Here is a 17,805-nt window from a genome sequence, read left to right on the forward strand (position 1 = left end):
AAGCTTTATGGACTGCATACTTCAAACACGACTGGAGCGGCGTTGGTAGGACATATCCAGATTTCAAACTTGTTCACAATAGCTCACGTCTTCTCTGCCTCTAATGGCTCTCGACTGACAATGTATTGACGTCTAGTCGTCGGCTTATACATTGCTATAGGTACAGCTAGCCCGCATACACTACAGATATACACATCGCGAAAGAAAAGACACGCCCAAAATAGCCTGTCTATCTCTGCTTGGTAGCCTCGACCTCCAACTCGATCAGCATCTGCGGAAACGCCAAATGCGGCACCGCAACCGCCGTCCAACATGGCCGATGCCCCGGGATCCTCTCCTTGAGCGCCTTGACTAGCGGATCCCAACTTGATCGGATATCAGTGTGGTAGCTCCTCAGATGGTACACATCTTCCCAGCCACGTAGCCCCGCGGCTTTCAACACTAGGTCCACGTTCTTCATTGCGATGGCTATTTGCTCGTCGCTGTTGTTGGCGTCGAGGGCGCCCGTGATGGAGTCCCAGCCGCCTTGGCCCGAACACTTAACGATACCGTTGGGCAGAGCGACGGCCATTGAGAAGTGGCTTTCGTCTGAGAACCTTTGAGAGGTACCGGGAGGGTTGGTGTAGGTTAGGGAGGACATGATTGGGTTGGATAAGGTGGATGGTTGAACTGGAGTGTGTCAGGAGATTCTTGCTACTTGCGAATTGGGAGCAAGGTACCTACTTGGTTTAATGAACGAGCAGACCGAGGTATGTATGTAACGGTGTGATGTCGACGTTCAAAAAAAAAAGATCAAAGTGTTTGTCCAGGTGGTGTGGAGAACAGTTATCCTGCGATCGAGCAACCAGAGCGACGCCTTCTTTTATGTTGCTTAGTTTGAGATCGAGGTCGATGGTATTTAGTCTCACTAGGTGACTAATCCGTCCCTTAGTCTTCGTGCCATCGGATTATATCTATCGGTGATGCAGAATGCTCGTCGTTGGAGAAGTCGGCCCGACACGTTGGAGATAGACACCGTGAGAGATGCTAGGATTCTGCGGTGCCGATCCAGATTTATTCTGCATTTCCTGGTATCGCATGACCATTTCTGGGAAGCTATGATGTCCACTTGGTCTACTCCATCATAGCATCTTCTTCGGTGCCCATAGACCGTGCGTATTGGCCGAGAGCCTGCCCAAGCGTACGTGCAAACGGCTTCTCACTCAAACTTACCAGCACATGGCTCCAGTATAGCAAGACAGAATTTGCGAGTACCTCCATGTTCGTAAAATCCGGCTGGCCATCCGAAACATCCAAAGAGGACCACGCCATCGATAAAGCTCCCCTGAGGTCCTCGATGATGACCCGACAGGCTTGATTGCCACTGCTTTCGACTGCCGCTTTCTTGATCCATGCACATAGAAACAGAGCAGATTCGAAGATCAAGAGTACATTCCACAGTGTCCAAGTATTAGCGTGGTAGCGAAGGAAGAATGCGAAGCCGGTATTTGCAGGATCCTCGAAAAGATGGACCGAGGCGCCCACGTCACACAAGAGTACATCGTCGCTCAGTGATTCCGGGAAAACATGTTGCTGATCATGAAGGTATAGTAGCATCTCTGCCGCCTCCTCAGTCTTGTACATAGCCGAATCTATCACCAACCAACGTCTGATACTTTCAAGATGCACAAGACTTTCCGTCTTTTGTCTTTGAAGTTGAAACCTATTGGTTTCTGTCATCGAAGCGGATCTTACACGAGCTCCGATGAGCGCTATAGCATCTCTGATCGTTCGGGTGAGTAAGTGCGGCGCAAACAAACTGTGTCTCGGGGAAGCCACTCACTTGTATCTTGCTTCTTTCTTCGATATTTCATGAGCCCTAAAAAGCGCTCTCGCTTCCCTGCTCACACAGAGGTGATGGGTGAGGAATGCGAGTATCACAAAAACTTGAAATATGTCTAGACTGCTGAGCATTGTAGCACGTCCGTCGTACGGTATCCCTAGTAATTGGTCGATGAATTCCAAGATGTGTTCACCTTGCAAAGGTCGGGACGTGTTGTTCCGGTCAAGATCTGCGTGTTGCAACGTCTCCCAGCTATCCGCTAAACATGGAAATCGGAAACCAATGTTAGTAGGCCATGCCATGATAGAGGAATTAAAAACAAAACTGTGTATCGCTATGGCACATGTACCGAAGGCTTGGCTCCTTCTCTCCGACTCCTCGATCAGCCATTGTGAATATGATGTCGACGGTGATGATTCGACATTCTTGGCACCGACTTCAAGACATAGCTGAAGTGCATAGTGAAATCGGCGAAGCTCTTCCATGGTGTTTGCAGATAACTCGATCGTGATGAAATCGATAAGTAGCACAAACGCGCTTGTCAGCTGCCAGGATAAACTAAGAATGGGTTAGCACGAGTCTTCGATGCCGCTCTGGAAAATTTCAAACATGCCGTTCAGGTGATTCCGTTGTCCACGTGTGTAGAGCTGCGCTTTTACTTGCTGAGAACAGTGCTCTTGCGCTTTTGTACTCGAGAAGATGTAAAGCTCCCAATGCAAACATAGCAGTGCGCAAGGCGAATTCCATGCTTGTGAGTTCCATGGTGGGATGAATCAAGGCTGAATTGGTGTGGAAGTGGAAGGATTGTCGATATCGTTGGCAAGCTTGAGTAGACGGTGGTACAAACTTTGGCTCTCTCTCCTGGTACTCCTGCCACATACTGTCTGTCGTATTGGACGAGATGGCCAATGAGCCACTCGGATTAGTGTTAGAATGCGTTGACAGTGGTCCAGTCCTTGTCAGCGGGGTGATAGAGTTGGAATCTTCGGGTGTATTGTCAAGACGTTCGTTGTTTGATTCATGCCGATCAGCCATATCTTGGAGACTGCTTTGGGAAAGGAAAGTCTCGAATTGCCTCAAACCCCTTTCTTGTGCTGGTGGGGAGGGTAAGGACGTGCCTGAAGCGTCAGGTAAGCATTCGATGTTATAGCTTGAATACACTAACCAAGGTGGTGATACTCAGGAGGAAGCGGCAATGCTTCGCTTGGAGGTATGGCAGCACCACTCTGGCCAGCTTCATCCGATGCCGCATGAGCAAGTCGCCTGTGACGTTTGAGCAGGTCTTTTCTAGCAAACGACAGCCCACAATCACAGTGATACGGCTTTTCTTTGGTATCTACCAGGTTATATCAGCCATATATCAGCCTTTGCTCCGGATGATGTTGTATGCTCTCAGCCATAACATTGATACACCAAGACATTTGAAAAATGTTCACATACGCGTTCGAGTATGTCGTTGTAAATGTTCGAGCTTGCGAAATTGCCGATCACACGTTGCGCATGGGAATGTTTTCGTGGTTGCATCTGCCATCATTGCCGAGTATGTTGTTGGAGAATTGGAGAAAAGTGACGGTTGCCCCTTTTTAGTGAGATGTTAGCTGACCCCACTTTTAAAACACCGAGATTCTCCAACAAGAAGCCGCAATGTTAATCACCGTTGCTGAGGTGAAGTCCGCCTCTCAACATCCATTTCCTTCAGATTGTGATGAATCGATTGCGACATGTCGCACGCTCAGAAGAAGCCTGCACCTGTCAAGCTAGCGTGCAGCTCATGGTACGTCATGATCCTGGCTAAGGAATTTAGGGACCCGGGAAAACAAGTCGCGTTGTGTCTACCTACGATGAACATCATCCACATACTATGTACCGACTTTGCTGATGCTGTAGCAGCAGGGCGTCGCGAGTAAAGTGTAGTGGTACCAATCCTTGCAGCCGTGTAAATTGACACATCAGTCCGCCACCCTGCACGGTCTACTAACATATCTGTTGGCAGTGCCTACGTAAGAACGCAATATGCGTGTATTCACCCAGTCGACGAGGCCGGAAGGCTAAACCGAGAGTTGGAGATGTTTCCAAGCCTGTGAACTCATCGACGAATGCTCTGGGCTCATGTGGCGCGTCTAATCCCAGCATGTTCGATTGTCGAACGTCTGACAACACAGATTCGGAGTATCCCCAAGAGACGTATTATGGCGGTTTACTTCCCCCACTATTTAGTGGAGATCTGGATTCCTTCCAGTTCGAGGGAATGTTCGGCGGTAGTACGGATGCAGAATTGGATAGCTTCTTCACTGAGATGTTCAGAATACCGTCATTTCCACGAGTCGGCTCCTTCGACCCTGCAGGTCCGATACTGGAAGAGTCTCAGCCTATCTATAAACAGCGGTATCACTCCGACGCCCAGGTCCTCGAATCTTATTACAAGCACATACATCCTGTTTTCCCGATCCTGCCTCCGCCGACGGAGGAACCGAGGATTGACTCTTTGGAAGAGGACGCCAGCAGTAATGGCTCATTTCTTTCGCAAACTTCGTCACCTTTGATCCTAGCTCTATCTTCAGTTCTGTATTTGTCAGATGCATTGAAACCTCCAAGTGTCGTCAACGATGGAAACCTTGTCCAAAATCTATACCAGCGGGCGGCAGACTTGGTTGAGCGGTTCTCCCTTTCGTCTCCCCTCTCTCAAGATACAGTCCTCCCATCGGCATTCCATGCGCATGTACCTCAGCAATTGGAAGTGCCACTGGCATGCTGTGTTCTTAGCTTGTACCAGTATCTTCGCTGGGGCAATATTGAAGAGATGACGCGTTTGGCACAAAAAGCTCATAGCATAATCAAGGCTATGTCTGTAAGTTGGGAGCATGTTGGCGTATTTGCAGAAGCTCAGCGGAGAGCATGGTGGATGAGTGTGATGTGTGTATATAACGCCAATATCGTTAGCTGTACGGTACGGTATCCACCAAGACACCGTGTACACCGATCTTCACCAAAGCTGACTATGTTGTAGTCACCGGTAAACCAGGTTGACGTCCATACCGTCAATATACCGCATCCTACCACCCTGGGTAACTCGGAGATGTGGACCCAATACGTCTCCGCCGAAGAAACTCTCGTTGCTGCCACTCTCCTTCTAGTAGCATTGGTCAAAGGCAGCGACTCTGAGACCGAGGTGCCAGCTTTCAACCGAAATATTCGTCTACTAGACAAAGTCATCGTCCAACAGCTGGCTGCAATACCCGACGCCCCGTCAACAAGTCATGACATCTCGTACCGCACAGAAGAAAGACTCGCCATATCCCTACGCGCCATAGCAAAGATACGACTACACAGGTGAATGAGGTTGAGCAGATCCTTCTGTGACACAGCCGCTAATCCAAACACAGTGCACGCATAAAACTACACAGATATCGCGCCTTCATGCACCACCCCACTATCCTCCAGAAGTTTTCGCCAACCACAACGACTCGAGGCCATCACCATCGCGTCATTAACACGGAACACACCAGCAACGGTAATACACAGCATGGCCATCGCGAAACACGTCCAACCACCCAAATCTTCCCCTTCTCGACCCACCACGCACTAACCACATGCCTCGAGTCGGCCACCACAATCACAACCTCACTATCCCACCTCCTCTCCCTAGGCACGCGTGCGGCTCCACAGATCTGCTCAGCAGCCTTGGCGAGCTACACACTGATGATGATATTCCACTTTGAACACCAACTACCACAGCCCCAATCGCAGTCCCGGTTGCATCCATCCTCGCAGTTACGGCCGCGATTAGCGACACGGATGATCAGTCCTTCTGGCGTAATGCAGGGCTCTATACAAGCACAATGCGAGGAAAGCGCCGGTACGGCAATCGAGGTGCTGGAGAGTTTTGCAGGGGATTTCGAATTCATTGGCGGACTAAGAGGTCAGATCAACAAGGCTACTCATGCGACGTTTTGCTCCCGTCCGTCCTAGTGCTGGATGGCTGGCAGAGTGAGCACGATAAAGCGACAGGATAAGAAAGGATAGTAACTCAAAAAAAGACAGATGATGATCAGAAGGGAGAAGACGAGACAAGGGAGATTTTGTCAACAAGAATGATAAAAAAAAAGACTACTCAAACTTTTTCCCGACTCTAGCTAGACTCCCCGGGTAACTCTAAAAGTATAAGAATGGAGATTGGTTTTCGTTACAACATGCAGCTACTCTCTTTGAGCGGGATGTGATAAGAGGTTGCTAAGAACCCTCAATCTTACCCCTAAAACGCCGCCCAATGCAAATGACCATGTCCGTCATCCCTCATTCTTCCAAGCTCGTGTGGGGTATACAGGTATATAGTACAAGAAAGGGAAAGAAAAAGGGCGGCTAGAAGACGTCAGACTCCTGTGAGAAAAACCTAAAAGGGTGAAGCTGGCTCCCTCCTTGGTCGGTCACCACCAAACCCGCCTCCTCCTCTCCTGTCACCGCCCCTGTCACCACCGAAGCCACCGCCGCCTCTCCGGTCACCCCCAAAACCACCACTTCCTCTCCTGTCGCCGCCGAAGCCGCCACGGTCACCACCTCGGTTGCCACCGAATCCTCCGCTTCGGCCACTACGTTCAGCACCGTACGAACTACGGTCGTATCCGCCACCGCCTCTCCTGTCACCGCCCCTGTCACCACCGAAGCCACCTCCAAATCCGCCACGACCACCGCTTCGGCCGCCGCCGCCACGTCCACGGCCTCCCATGTGGAGGCTAGCAGGCGGTGGTGGTGGCGAAGGCATACCCCAACCAAACTCTGCTAGACGGTTCGCACCTTCCAGCAGACCCTGCTTGTCACCGTACCACTGAAAGCTTCCAAAGAGGCCACGGAATGCGGCGTCAAGTTGGTCAGGGTAGACCTTCTTGTGTGCCTCGACAGTGTCAGATAGAATCTTCGCAACGTCCTCGGGCATCTCAGCTGCTTGTGTCATATCAATCGTCGCAGTCTCGAGCGTGTGGGTTCCATCTTGGAGGGGAAGGTTGTTGAGACGACGGCGGACCTCGTTCCTCTCGAAAGGCGTTAGGAAGAGCCAGCCCTCACCTTCCTTTCCGGCACGGCCTGTGCGACCGAGACGGTGAATGTAGGAGTCGCGTTCACGAGGAAGACCAATTTGGATGACGTGAGTAACCTCGGGGAAGTCCATGCCACGAGCTGTTACATCAGAGGAGAAGAGAATGCCGGACTTGGCGAAGCGGAAGTCATCTGCTGCCCTCGTACGTTGCGCTTGGGTGAGCTTGGCGTGGATCTCATAGGCGCGGAGGCCGGACAGAGGGGTGTTGCGCTTGAAACCGCCACCGAGCTTGTAGAAAACCGATGCTGCCAATGTGACTTCAGCGGTGCTGTTGAAGTAGACAATGGCCTTGAATGGCCGGCTGTCGCCAGATTGGGCTTTCTGTTGCTCCTGCAGAACGAGCTCGTACAGTGCAGGCATGATGTTCTCGAAACCGGCGAGGTTAACGTATTTTTGCGGGATACGCTGGTGCGTTGGTTCTTCATTCTCATCCACACACTTTGCGAAGTGGAAGCCGGGTCGCATGGTCGCGCGGACAAGGCCGACAACCTCGCGGGGAATAGTAGCAGAGAACATGAGGTTTTGGCGTTCGACTTCAGCTGGATCGGGCAGGAAGTTCTTGATCTCGTCAATCTCCTTGGAGAACCCGTCATCCATCAGGCGGTCGGCCTCGTCCATGACCAGTGCATTCAATTTGGGGGCCTTGACGCCAGAGTATGGATCTGAAAGAATGTCGAAAAGTCGTCCGGGAGTCGCAATCATCAGGTGGCATCCTTCACGCTGTGTCTTCTGAAGCATAGCCCTCTTCTGAGTGCCACCGACTGCAACTTGTGTGACAATGCCGGTACCGGAAGTTACCTTCTTAGCCTCGACAGCGATCTGCTCTGCAAGTTCTCGGGTAGGTGAGATGACAATGGCCCGAATGTCATCGGGTCTTGCACGCTTGTATCCTCTGGGCTTCTCGCCGAGCTCGGGGGCGTTTGCAATGATTCGTTGGATGACGGGGACGAGGAAACCGAGCGTTTTACCGGTACCGGTCTTTGCTTGTGCGATGCTGTAATGTGTTAGTATATGGTAAGACGGGGGTCGGCAAAGAGTCTTACATGTCAACCCCGCTCAGGGCTTCGTTGATGGTCCTGGTCTGCACGTCCGTCATGGTCGTGAGCTTCATCTGGTTCGTGATAGTTCTGATGAGGTTGGGATGAACGAGTCCGCGTGTGGCCAATTCCTTGAACTCTGTGACGGGGCCATCCTCCTCGATGCTCTGTTGTGCCTCTTGAGCCTCTTGTTGCCACCTTGTGGCGCTGTTGTGGAAGCCGGCGAACGAGACATTCTGAAGGCGCGCTGATTGCAGTGGTATCCTCAGGACGCTCGAGTTGTGGGTGAGGGGCGTGCGGAGAGTCCTAGTAGAGACTGAGGCAAGATTCCTTGCGAGCGTCGCGGGACATCTTCTCACTGCGCCGAACATGATGTGCGGGCAATATTATACACTTGCTCGTGACAGAGGGTACCTGTAACGATTAGAATGAGCAAGAGAGATTATATCCCGAGTACGCCTGAAAGAAGACGGCGGGCTGGAGAAAAAAAATGGCGTGTATTCGTCTGAGATGTTACCGCTAGAAACTTTGCCATGCAGCACTTTTCCAGGGGACGTGCACCCACAACGCGCGCTAGGAAGTCCGCCCGATAACGATAAGCGGCGTTCGTTGTCACGTGAAAGGGTCCAACCCCAATTAGACATTGGTAATGCAGAGTTACTCGTTCACAGCATAGCTGTGGTTTGAGAGTACTCTGCGTACAGATAAAGCATGGATTCAGGATGTTGTGAGTAGCCATCGATGTTCCCAGGGTCATATTGCAATACTAGTCCGGGCAGTACAGCGGGAGGATTCAATGCGTATCATTAATTCGTAAATTATCCAAACATGCCAGTTCCAAACACCTTGTCCGATGCACCATGACCTTCCCAATGCTTCACTCAATGCAGTGTAAATTCTCAATTACCCCTCTCCTCCCTCTCTTCCACCCTCACAACCCTGAGCCCCTCAGCAAGTCCCTCCTGCACACCCCCAGTGATGCCCCTGACCCACCAAACAGCCACCTCGTTAATCACCTGACCAACCATACCATCGTTCATTTGGCATACCGTCTGGCTTAGCCTCAGTGTCTTCCGCCCAATGTCATCGACGGTCGCAACGCTCGTATTGACCAGCCGTTTTGTGATCTGGTGTTTCCGCTCGAACTGGTAGGTATGCGAGAGGAATAACTTGATATATGGCAGCAGGAACTGCATAAGGATGAAGGATTGCAAGACGAGGGTCGCAGTCAGCCGGTGCAGAATCGTGGGGTCGCGAGGTGGTGCACGGTGGGTGGCTGCAGTATGTTGGGAGACGGCGAGTAAGGCGTGCGTGTCTGCGGTAAGCCTTGTCTCCACGAGGTCTTGTGGAAGGGCGGCCTGGATGCTCGATGTCTCTTCTGGTGTAAGCTTCGATGGCAGCCCTCGCAGTAGATATGTTACGCCATGCACGTAGAGTTGGCGGGTGAGCGTCGCGGATGTTTCGTCAGAGGTACTAATGAATTCGCTGGATTCTCGGGATGCTTGAGCCATGAGGCTTGTTCCTATGAACTGTGAGCATGCAACGCCGACATTAACGAGCCACATTCTGTACCTAAGGAAGCATAACTCCACCTAATCCCAGTGCTCGTCTCTTGAGCGCGATATAGTTGTGGCAGTGCGCTTCCTGAAGACCCTGGCCTATCCTCCGCGTCGTCCACGAAAGCAGCATCTGCTTCACCCAGCGCAACAGAGAGTCTATGTGGTGTGATAGAGCCGCTTGGTGGTATCGACGAGTAGCCTGGCGGAGGCGTCTCGGGTTGTGGCAGTTCATCGACAGAGGCTGACTTGCTGTGTGAGCCACGATTTCGTACATCGTTGAGAGATTGTCGGAGTGAAGGTATCGTCGGAAGGTGGTTCGATACAACAGTAGGGAGCACGCTGTAAAGCATACTAGGCCGGTAGCTCGTCTCCTCCCCTTCCATTATCGCCGCTGTATCGAAAGTCGACGTAGGCATCTCAGCGCGTTCGACCAGCAGCATATTTTCGGCTTATCTTCCGGGCGTAATCTAGATAAGTTATAATCCTTCGCAGCCTCACCCAAAGTTCCCCTCAAAAGAATGCGAAAAGCAATCGGCCAAATGGTAACACGGCAAGAAAAGATGCAAAGCCGAGAAAAATGTCATGGGAGATAAGCTTGGGGCTCTGCATGTGACGCCCGCCGCACTGCGGCTATCCTCGTTTTGCTGAGACGGCATTATTCCGAATCCGTGCGGTTTTTCGAGGGAGTCGTGAGTTGCAAGCATGTGAAAGTGTTGAGTCGAGCACACCACGCATGTGCAGCGCCGTTGCGCCAGGGTCGGGCAGATAGCCGAGCGCCGAACGCCAATCAGCTGGGGCGCGGAACAACGTGTGGGAACCTTCTGATGTCCTTGCATTTGTCTTAAGACACGCCAACCTGCTATCGTGATCTAGTCTACTAATCGCTTCAAAATTCCCGCTGGAAGCACATGTGATCGAGATGCTTTGGAGATGCACCACAGCTCACCAAGCGAACCGTGTCGAAGACTCAGTTGCCCAGGTTGCCCACCGTGCATCAACCCTATCACCACCTCCTTGTTCCTCTCTCGCCGCCACCTCCTCATCGTCAGTCTCCCAAGCTAAATCACCCTGAAAATCTCTTTCACTTTCATCTGTCACGAACAATGGACTCTCCGACTTCTCCGTCTTGAACCGTCCACGCTTTCCTCCTTGATCGTCCTTCCGCCGAGACCGTTGCGGCCTAGAGTCAAGGACAAAGTCAGTTTTCTAGTTACCACCTGCAGGCGAGACTTTTTTTACCATCCTCAACATCATACTCGCTCCCCCTAGGACCTTCTTCCATCTCCTCACCAGCTGGTATCTCCTCATGGCGTGTCATACGCTGCATAAACGGGACCTTTTCAGTATCCCTAATCACATCCAGAACCCGCTCGCAGTACTTCTTCAACCTCTCTTCATCGTCCCACATCCTCCTCGCAGTGCCCTCATCCATGTCACCCCCGTTTGCAACCAATTCTTTCCAGTATTTTAAGTCACGCACGTCGCGATGTAGATATCTCCCAACATGCTTGATATCGTCGATATCCTCGTTCGACCAGCGGGTACCGCCATTAGAGTCGCGAGCGTAATTTATGACGAGGTCGTAGGCGCGCGTTGTGCGGTAGATAAGGGGGTGTAGGTGAGAGTCTTGTTGGTGATGTTGGGATGAAGTTATATTTGAGGCGGTGTGACGGCGGGGGTTGATAGGAATGCGGTTCACCTCTGCGTTGTAATTGGGTTGATTAGCTGTTGGTGTCTGTGGCAGTACGTCACCGTACGATGGGCGGTAGACGCTGGCACGAGGAACATAGGGATAGGCCATTGTTGAAATTTTGTTCGAGGCTGAGGTGGGAAGCAAAACAGAGAGTTCAGGTTGCTGGTGGAAAAGGTTCTTTATTTCATGTCTGCGTTTGTTTCTAGTGAAAGTGAAAGGTGAGGCCATACTGTCTGCACGTATGGATCGTTGCCTGATTAGGAATTTGGAGAGATTGTCGATGATTCGGCGGGCCATGCGACGGTCTCAATACGCATTTGAAAATGTTCAGTTATTACAAGACAGGGAACACATGCCTCCTCTCTGTACCAGACCGAGTAAGACAGAGTCCGTGTACCAGCCACATACCCGGCGTTAGTCTGAGTTCGACTGCCTTGCAGCCTCATCACGTACCCTCACACATTATCAACCTCTCGCCGTCTGTGTACCATCCATCTCCACCGGCGGCCCAGGAAATGCTCTTACAGCTCTCGATTCCTCATCCACCTCCACCGGCCCCGTAGTCCCATCCGTCTCCACCAGCCCCGTAGTCCCGTCCGTCTCAGCTCTCCAATTTCCGCCAGTAAAGCTCTTAAATTCTCCTGGACTACCCTCCATCTCCGGTTCATTCCGATGCTGGAGGCGTTGTCTTTGCTGCTTGCGTCTTCTCAAGATATACAGGAGGAAGACGATACCGATTATGACGAACGCGCCTACACCAACGGCTATACCAGCTATCGCGCCAGGACTCAAGGCGGAGTTCTCTTTATCTGAATTTGTATTTGGAGGTGGGAATATTGGAGGAGTATCGTTTGACGAGATACTAGCTGTAGTTCCGAAGGAGATGTTGAGTAACGATGCGAGGCCCGACGCGTACAAGCTAGGGAAGCTCGATAGGTCGGTCGATTCCCACCACACGGCAAATGGAGGCGCAATCATGGTACCAGATGTCATTTCCGTCGTTCGCTTCAGAGTCGTGGAATTCGGGCAAACCGCACTACCATCTGACTCTACACACAATCTTTCCACGACATCAATGGCGGATATTGTAACAATCGTGTTGTTCTGGTTCAGCAAGGTAGTCGTAAAATTTGTGAGCGCTGTCACTGGGCTGGTAATACTCTGTTCACAGCGGTTCTTGCCGGAAACGAGTGTCATGGGACTATGGAGATACGTAAGTAGGAGCAAAGTTGAAAAGCGTTTCGTTGTGAGCACTAACTAATCACAACAAATTCCCATCCATAAACGTGAAGTCTGATAATGGAACTCTCTTATAGCGAGCATAGTTTGATCAGCTGTACACAACCCGGGACTATATGCTATTGGCTCTGCTTGGCGCAATGGATGGCAGCTGGCATAGTAGTTTGGTGACAGAAGGCTACCATAATATTCGCGGCGATCTGTAGCTGTGGAATAGTATATGAAGCCACTGATGACTTCGTTAGAGGTAAGAGGATTTTGTATCCATTTAGATGAACAAATAGATGATGGTTGGGTGAAGATTGTAGGCAGTGCAGGAGCGCCGACTGGATGCCACACGCTCCAAGTGGCCGAGTCGTCAGCAGTCAATGTTTCAATCAGGGCCATATCTGACAATGTAGACAGAAGAGTCGCGAGGACACAATTGAATAGATAAGAAAAAGTTAAATGGTTGTCTTCAAGGCGAGAGCTCGATCAATAGCTTTTGAAGCAGATACCAGCTTACCGGCTAAATTCAAATGCAGTAACACACCCTGGTGCAGTGTCATAGTCGACTGACTGGGGGGCTTCCAAGGCATTTTCGATAAATCTGATCGAACCGATTGCGATGACGATTCTGATGGGGGGACCTCGCGCGATGGGGTCGGTATTGCCTCGTGCCGTGCCGCAAGGCTGAACCCTACATCACCTTACTGAATGTTATCTAGTGTACAAATATAGTGCTTACCTCAGAAATGTGACATGCCACAAACGACTTAGCTTTTCTGGCATCTATGGGTTTCGATTGGACTTTGGATGTCATGACAAGCGCCCGGCGTTGGGTTATTGCATAACCGAACTATGGCAGCTAGAGGTATGGTAAGACGGACTAGAGCAGTCAGGGCAGGACGAAAGGGAAAATACGTCATTTAGAAAGCACAATAAGGTATTCTCAGGTGAATACTGGCCTACTAAAGCCATCATGAGTCGCTCACTCGATAAGAATCACAGAGGATACGCATCCAATGAAGCCCATCGGGCGACACAGAGCGATGCTTCTGTGGCTCTTCAATGTACCTATATCTCACTAGTGTTTTGGTCCGGAGAAGGAGTATCAGTGATCTGCTCCTTAAAATTTCCATTCTGGCTTTCACAAGCCCGGTGTCTCTTCGAAAAGCTTGCGAGGTTATCGAGCTGACCTTGATTCACCCCAACCGTTCACAGCTTTATCGCGCATCCACGCGAATCATTGAGTCCTCTCTGCCGGTGTAGTATCCAACTCCACAGGCGGTCCTGGAATGATCCTCACGCTTGTCGATCCAGCTTCAACCGGCTGCGATGTTCCGTCTTGCTCAGCTCTCCATCTCCCACCCAGGAAGTGCTTCAATCCTCTTGAACTCCCTTCCATCTCCCACATGTCTGAATGCTGAAGACGCTGTTGCTGCTTCTGTTTCATCCTTCGCCGGAGATACAGGAGCAGTACGATACTGAATATGAGGAACGCGCTAATACCGACGGCTATGCCAGCTATGGCGCCGGGACTCATAGCAGCGTCGGGGTCTTCGTTGTTTGGGTTCGTGAAGGGAGGTACAAAATTTGTACTAGTCGTGCTTGGTGAGGTAGTGACTGGGTCCTCGAAGGGAACTTTGATCGCTGCTGCGAGAGACGATGCATACTCACTAGGAAATCTGCTAAAGTCGCTTGACTGCCAATCAACCACAAATTGTGCTGCAAATGCCGTGCCACTTGTCACTTCGGTCAATCGACGCAGAGTGGTGTCCGCGCAATCATTCTCATCCCCGGTTCCTGTACAGGCATACGTTGTGAGGTCAACGGCAGAGGCCGTGACAGTCGTGCTCCCGCGGGTCCATGTGGTTGTAAGGTTGGCGAGAACTGTCATATGGGTTTAAAAGGCCTTTGTACAAACGCCATTCACGAGTGATATTGTCATATCGCTGAGGAATATGTAAGTAAGGGTGTAGATGAGGGAGTATGAATAGTGAGCAACAACCTGTTACAACAAGAGCCCATCCAATATGTGGAGCCCAAGTATCGTCTCTCGACTACAGCGGCCATCGTCTGACCACTTGTACATATACCGGGGCTATATCCTAATGTCATCGGATGTTTGCTGGGACGGCAGCGGGCGAAGTAGTCTGTTGGCAAAAAGGGGTCATCATAATTGATCCTAAAGTCCGATGCCGCGCTCGATCCTGGGACATAGAAATCGTGGGCTCCGCTTCTAACCTCATTGGTAGCCAGTAGATTCTGTATCCATTCAGTTGAGCAACCTGTCGGGGGCTCAAACAAGGTTGTGAGCGGAGGGAATAATGTGGAATCCGCCGGCAACCATTCGTTCCAAAAAGTCCCGTTCGTAAATTCCGTGTAAGAGAATATGACGGCCATGTTTTCAACTGGAAACAAAGCGTTGGGAGAACAAACAGGAAAGAGTTCGAGCAAACAAAAACAAGATATGAGATGGAAGGCTTATACGCAGTAAGAAAACGATACTAACAGCCTTGGGGGCGACTCCAGTGATCCTCCAAGCTGACCGATTGGTGGAATTCTTGGCAGCCTTTGCGGCGCAGTGTAACTCAGCGGAACTACCAAGGCTTCTATAGCAGAACAAATTCATTAGATGGTTGCGGTGTTGAGGGATCTACGCTCGCGATTACATCCCCATAATCGCTAGCCATATCGTGGGGTCGGCGCCCGCCTTCCGGGAAGTTCGAGCCGATATCAGTAATTGGCTGTGGTTCGCAGCCAACTTATCATAAGCAAAATAAGTGCTCAAAGCAAGGTAGGGCGACATACCGTTCAATGCAGGTATGTCTCGTGAACACCTTGTCTACGCTGCATGTAAATGCGGATATCGTTACGACTTTCTCTTGTCAAGACCGTGGCGGTATGTCAATGATAAATACTAGCGTATTGTTATGATGTCGTACGATCATTTTAGCTTTCACCCTGGATATGGGTGTCGATTGGGTCGTTCGAGTCATGAGTGGTGCGTGGCTCTAAATTCCTAAAATACAACAGTATGGCGATCAAAAGCATGACGAGATGAGCTGAGGTTGCCCAAGCAAAGAGGAAAAGAGATGGCGAGATATCTCTTGACAGGAATATCTAGAAGAATACCGAATCACAATATGCATAGAAAGTGAAGACGGAAAATGTGTATTCAAGTCGGTCTCAGCCTTCTCTAGCCCACAACTCTCATCCATCCCACCTACGTCCTAATCCACGTACGTCTAGTTAGGCGCACCAGTACCCCTCGGCCTGTGCGACACAGCACGGTGCTTCTGTGGCTCATCCTTGTACTTCTGAACAATCCTCGCAATAGAATCCAACCCCTTCTCTAACACATCCATCCTCGGTCCATAACTCAACCTAACAAAGTGATGACAAGGCGAGTCAAACAGATCCCTACGCCTACTCGGGTTTAAGTCGAAAAAGATACCCGGCACAACGATGACCTTTTCCTCGAGACAAGCCTGGAAGAAGTTCAATCCATCGTTGATGCCCTCGGGCAGATTGCTCAAATCGAGCCACAGGTAAAACGTCGAGTTGGGCATGTAAGGAAACTTGAAGCCGATTTCCTGGAGACGGCCAATGACGTAGTCGCGCTTGGTCCGGAAGTGCATTTGCAGCGCGCGCATCTCGTTGCGAACGCGGGGTGGAGACAGCATTTCTACGGCAGCTTCTTGGAAGGGCACGTTGCAGCCACCGTCGAGGTAGGAACCGCAGGAGCCGATGGCCTGGATGAATTCCTTGGGGCCAATGACCCATGCTACACGCCATCCGGGGAGACGGAAGCGCTTGGTTAGACCGTCGATGATGAGCACGTCGTCCTCGTCGACGTCTTCGACGTTGTCTGCGGCGGAAATGACGGTGCCGTCGCAGTTGGTGGTGTAGTTGTAGCCGCAGTAGAATTCGTCCATGATGAGGGTTGCGCGGTCGCGGCAGATGTTCTGGATCTGTGCGAGTTCGGGGTTGGTGACCTAATTGACGTACAAAATCAGTATCTGTCCCGCATGCAATTCGTGCAGAATTAATTCTTACCATCTGACCTGTGGGATTACGCGGGTTCGATGTAAGAATAACAGATGTACCGCGGGCGATTTCCTCGGCAATCTTGTCAGGTGACATGTGGTATTGGTCTGCTTCGCCTAGCGGAACGGGAATGGCAGCGATGTTACGGAAAAGCGACAACATCTCGTTGTATGCAGTGTAATCTAGTTGATCAGCTTTTGCTCGAATCCGGAGGCTCAGAGCCCAGACATACCAGGAATGAAGAAGCCCAAGTAGCAATTGCCCAGCACAGCAGCGATACGGATCAAACCCGCACGTCCACCAGGCACAATGCACACATTCTCCCATGTGTATTGGCTCTTGCGCCACTTGCGGTGGTGCTCGTTGTATAGTGTGGCGACCGCCTCTCTCAGCGGCCTGATACCAGCAGTCGGACCGTACTCTCTGCCATGAGCACTGATATCAACCTCCTTCGGCCTCTCAAAGCAGCCTTTGATGCTATCATCGACCTCGGGCGCTCCCTGACCCAGGTTTGCCCATTCTTCCGGATGTTCGAGGAAACCGTGCTTGTATGCTTGTTCTGACGTCCATACGACACCTGTGGAAGCGCGCGTGGCGTCAAGACCGGCGTGGGGCTTGTGACCCTCGTGCGACTGGCGAAACTGGCGATGGATGGACGAACCGAGTTCTGCGACATGTCAGTAGCTGTCATATCCACATGAAGCTTTCTGCCAGGTTGTAAAGACCTGATTCGTGTCTAGTGTGTGACATGGCTGCGGACATTGCGCGTTGGGCTGCAGATAACAACGACTTGAAAGAGAGACAGCGACTTCCAAGAAAGCAGGAAAGTTGGAGAAAGATTGGGGTAAAACCCTCAAAAGATAAGGATTGGATTGCCGCATGAATCGAAAAGCTCACAAAGCCATCTTCGAGGGCCCGATTTTTTCTCTGATCCACTCTTGCGTTGGGTTTGTACAGCTCAAAAAATGACGTAGGATACAGCATCAGAAGTACACCAAGATAAACACGTACCACTCTCGCTCGGATCCTTGGAACTCGAAAACCGCCTCTGGGAGAAAGCTCCTTTGAGGTGGCTGACCTTGTCTGCCGAGAAAGACATTGTAGATAAGCAGCGAGGTTTGCTTGCGAAATCGGGTTGCGGAATCAAGCTTTCGCCTAGCGGTCGCAGATCTTAGTGGGGGGAGGAGCAGCAGCAGCAGACGGGAAGCAGGATCGGGAGACCCTGAGTAAGTAGCAGCTGTTGAACCTCGAACGTCCAGGAAGTATAGATAAGAAGGAGCTCCAAGGAAACGAGGGGCACGAGAAGAATACGGGGAGGGGACAGCTTTCAAGTT

The 17,805-nt window shown here is 51.1% G+C and overlaps 4 protein-coding genes across 4 annotated transcripts; 1 reads left to right on the forward strand and 3 right to left on the reverse strand.

Moving 5' to 3' along the window:
- Positions 1–229: 229 nt before the first annotated feature.
- Positions 230–2,584, reverse strand: GT037_001492 (uncharacterized protein; the record flags this gene model as incomplete). The annotated part of the gene is made up of 4 exons (XM_038926539.1): positions 230–669; positions 1,185–1,631; positions 2,172–2,380; positions 2,544–2,584. 4 exons carry the CDS (start codon positions 2,582–2,584, stop codon positions 230–232), a joined length of 1,137 nt encoding a protein of 378 aa, XP_038789831.1.
- Positions 2,585–3,953: 1,369 nt separating this feature from the next.
- Positions 3,954–5,791, forward strand: GT037_001493 (uncharacterized protein; the record flags this gene model as incomplete). The annotated part of the gene is made up of 3 exons (XM_038926540.1): positions 3,954–4,670; positions 4,830–5,152; positions 5,206–5,791. The coding sequence occupies 3 exons, from the start codon at positions 3,954–3,956 to the stop codon at positions 5,789–5,791; spliced, it is 1,626 nt and encodes a 541-aa protein (XP_038789832.1).
- Positions 5,792–6,212: 421 nt separating this feature from the next.
- On the reverse strand, positions 6,213–14,539 carry GT037_001494 (dead-domain-containing protein; the record flags this gene model as incomplete). Its single annotated transcript, XM_038926541.1, has 10 exons — positions 6,213–7,905; positions 7,955–8,254; positions 8,942–9,470; positions 9,521–9,955; positions 10,610–10,687; positions 10,747–11,362; positions 11,726–12,401; positions 12,459–12,828; positions 13,790–14,224; positions 14,518–14,539. The coding sequence occupies 10 exons, from the start codon at positions 14,537–14,539 to the stop codon at positions 6,213–6,215; spliced, it is 5,154 nt and encodes a 1,717-aa protein (XP_038789833.1).
- A 1,130-nt stretch (positions 14,540–15,669) lies between these two features.
- Positions 15,670–17,570, reverse strand: GT037_001495 (aminotransferase; the record flags this gene model as incomplete). The annotated part of the gene is made up of 4 exons (XM_038926542.1): positions 15,670–16,419; positions 16,481–16,653; positions 16,704–17,138; positions 17,483–17,570. The coding sequence occupies 4 exons, from the start codon at positions 17,568–17,570 to the stop codon at positions 15,670–15,672; spliced, it is 1,446 nt and encodes a 481-aa protein (XP_038789834.1).
- Positions 17,571–17,805: the final 235 nt, after the last annotated feature.

The sequence above is a fragment of the Alternaria burnsii genome (assembly GCF_013036055.1).
Source record: "Alternaria burnsii strain CBS107.38 chromosome Unknown 750, whole genome shotgun sequence".
Classification (NCBI taxonomy): domain Eukaryota; kingdom Fungi; phylum Ascomycota; class Dothideomycetes; order Pleosporales; family Pleosporaceae; genus Alternaria; species Alternaria burnsii.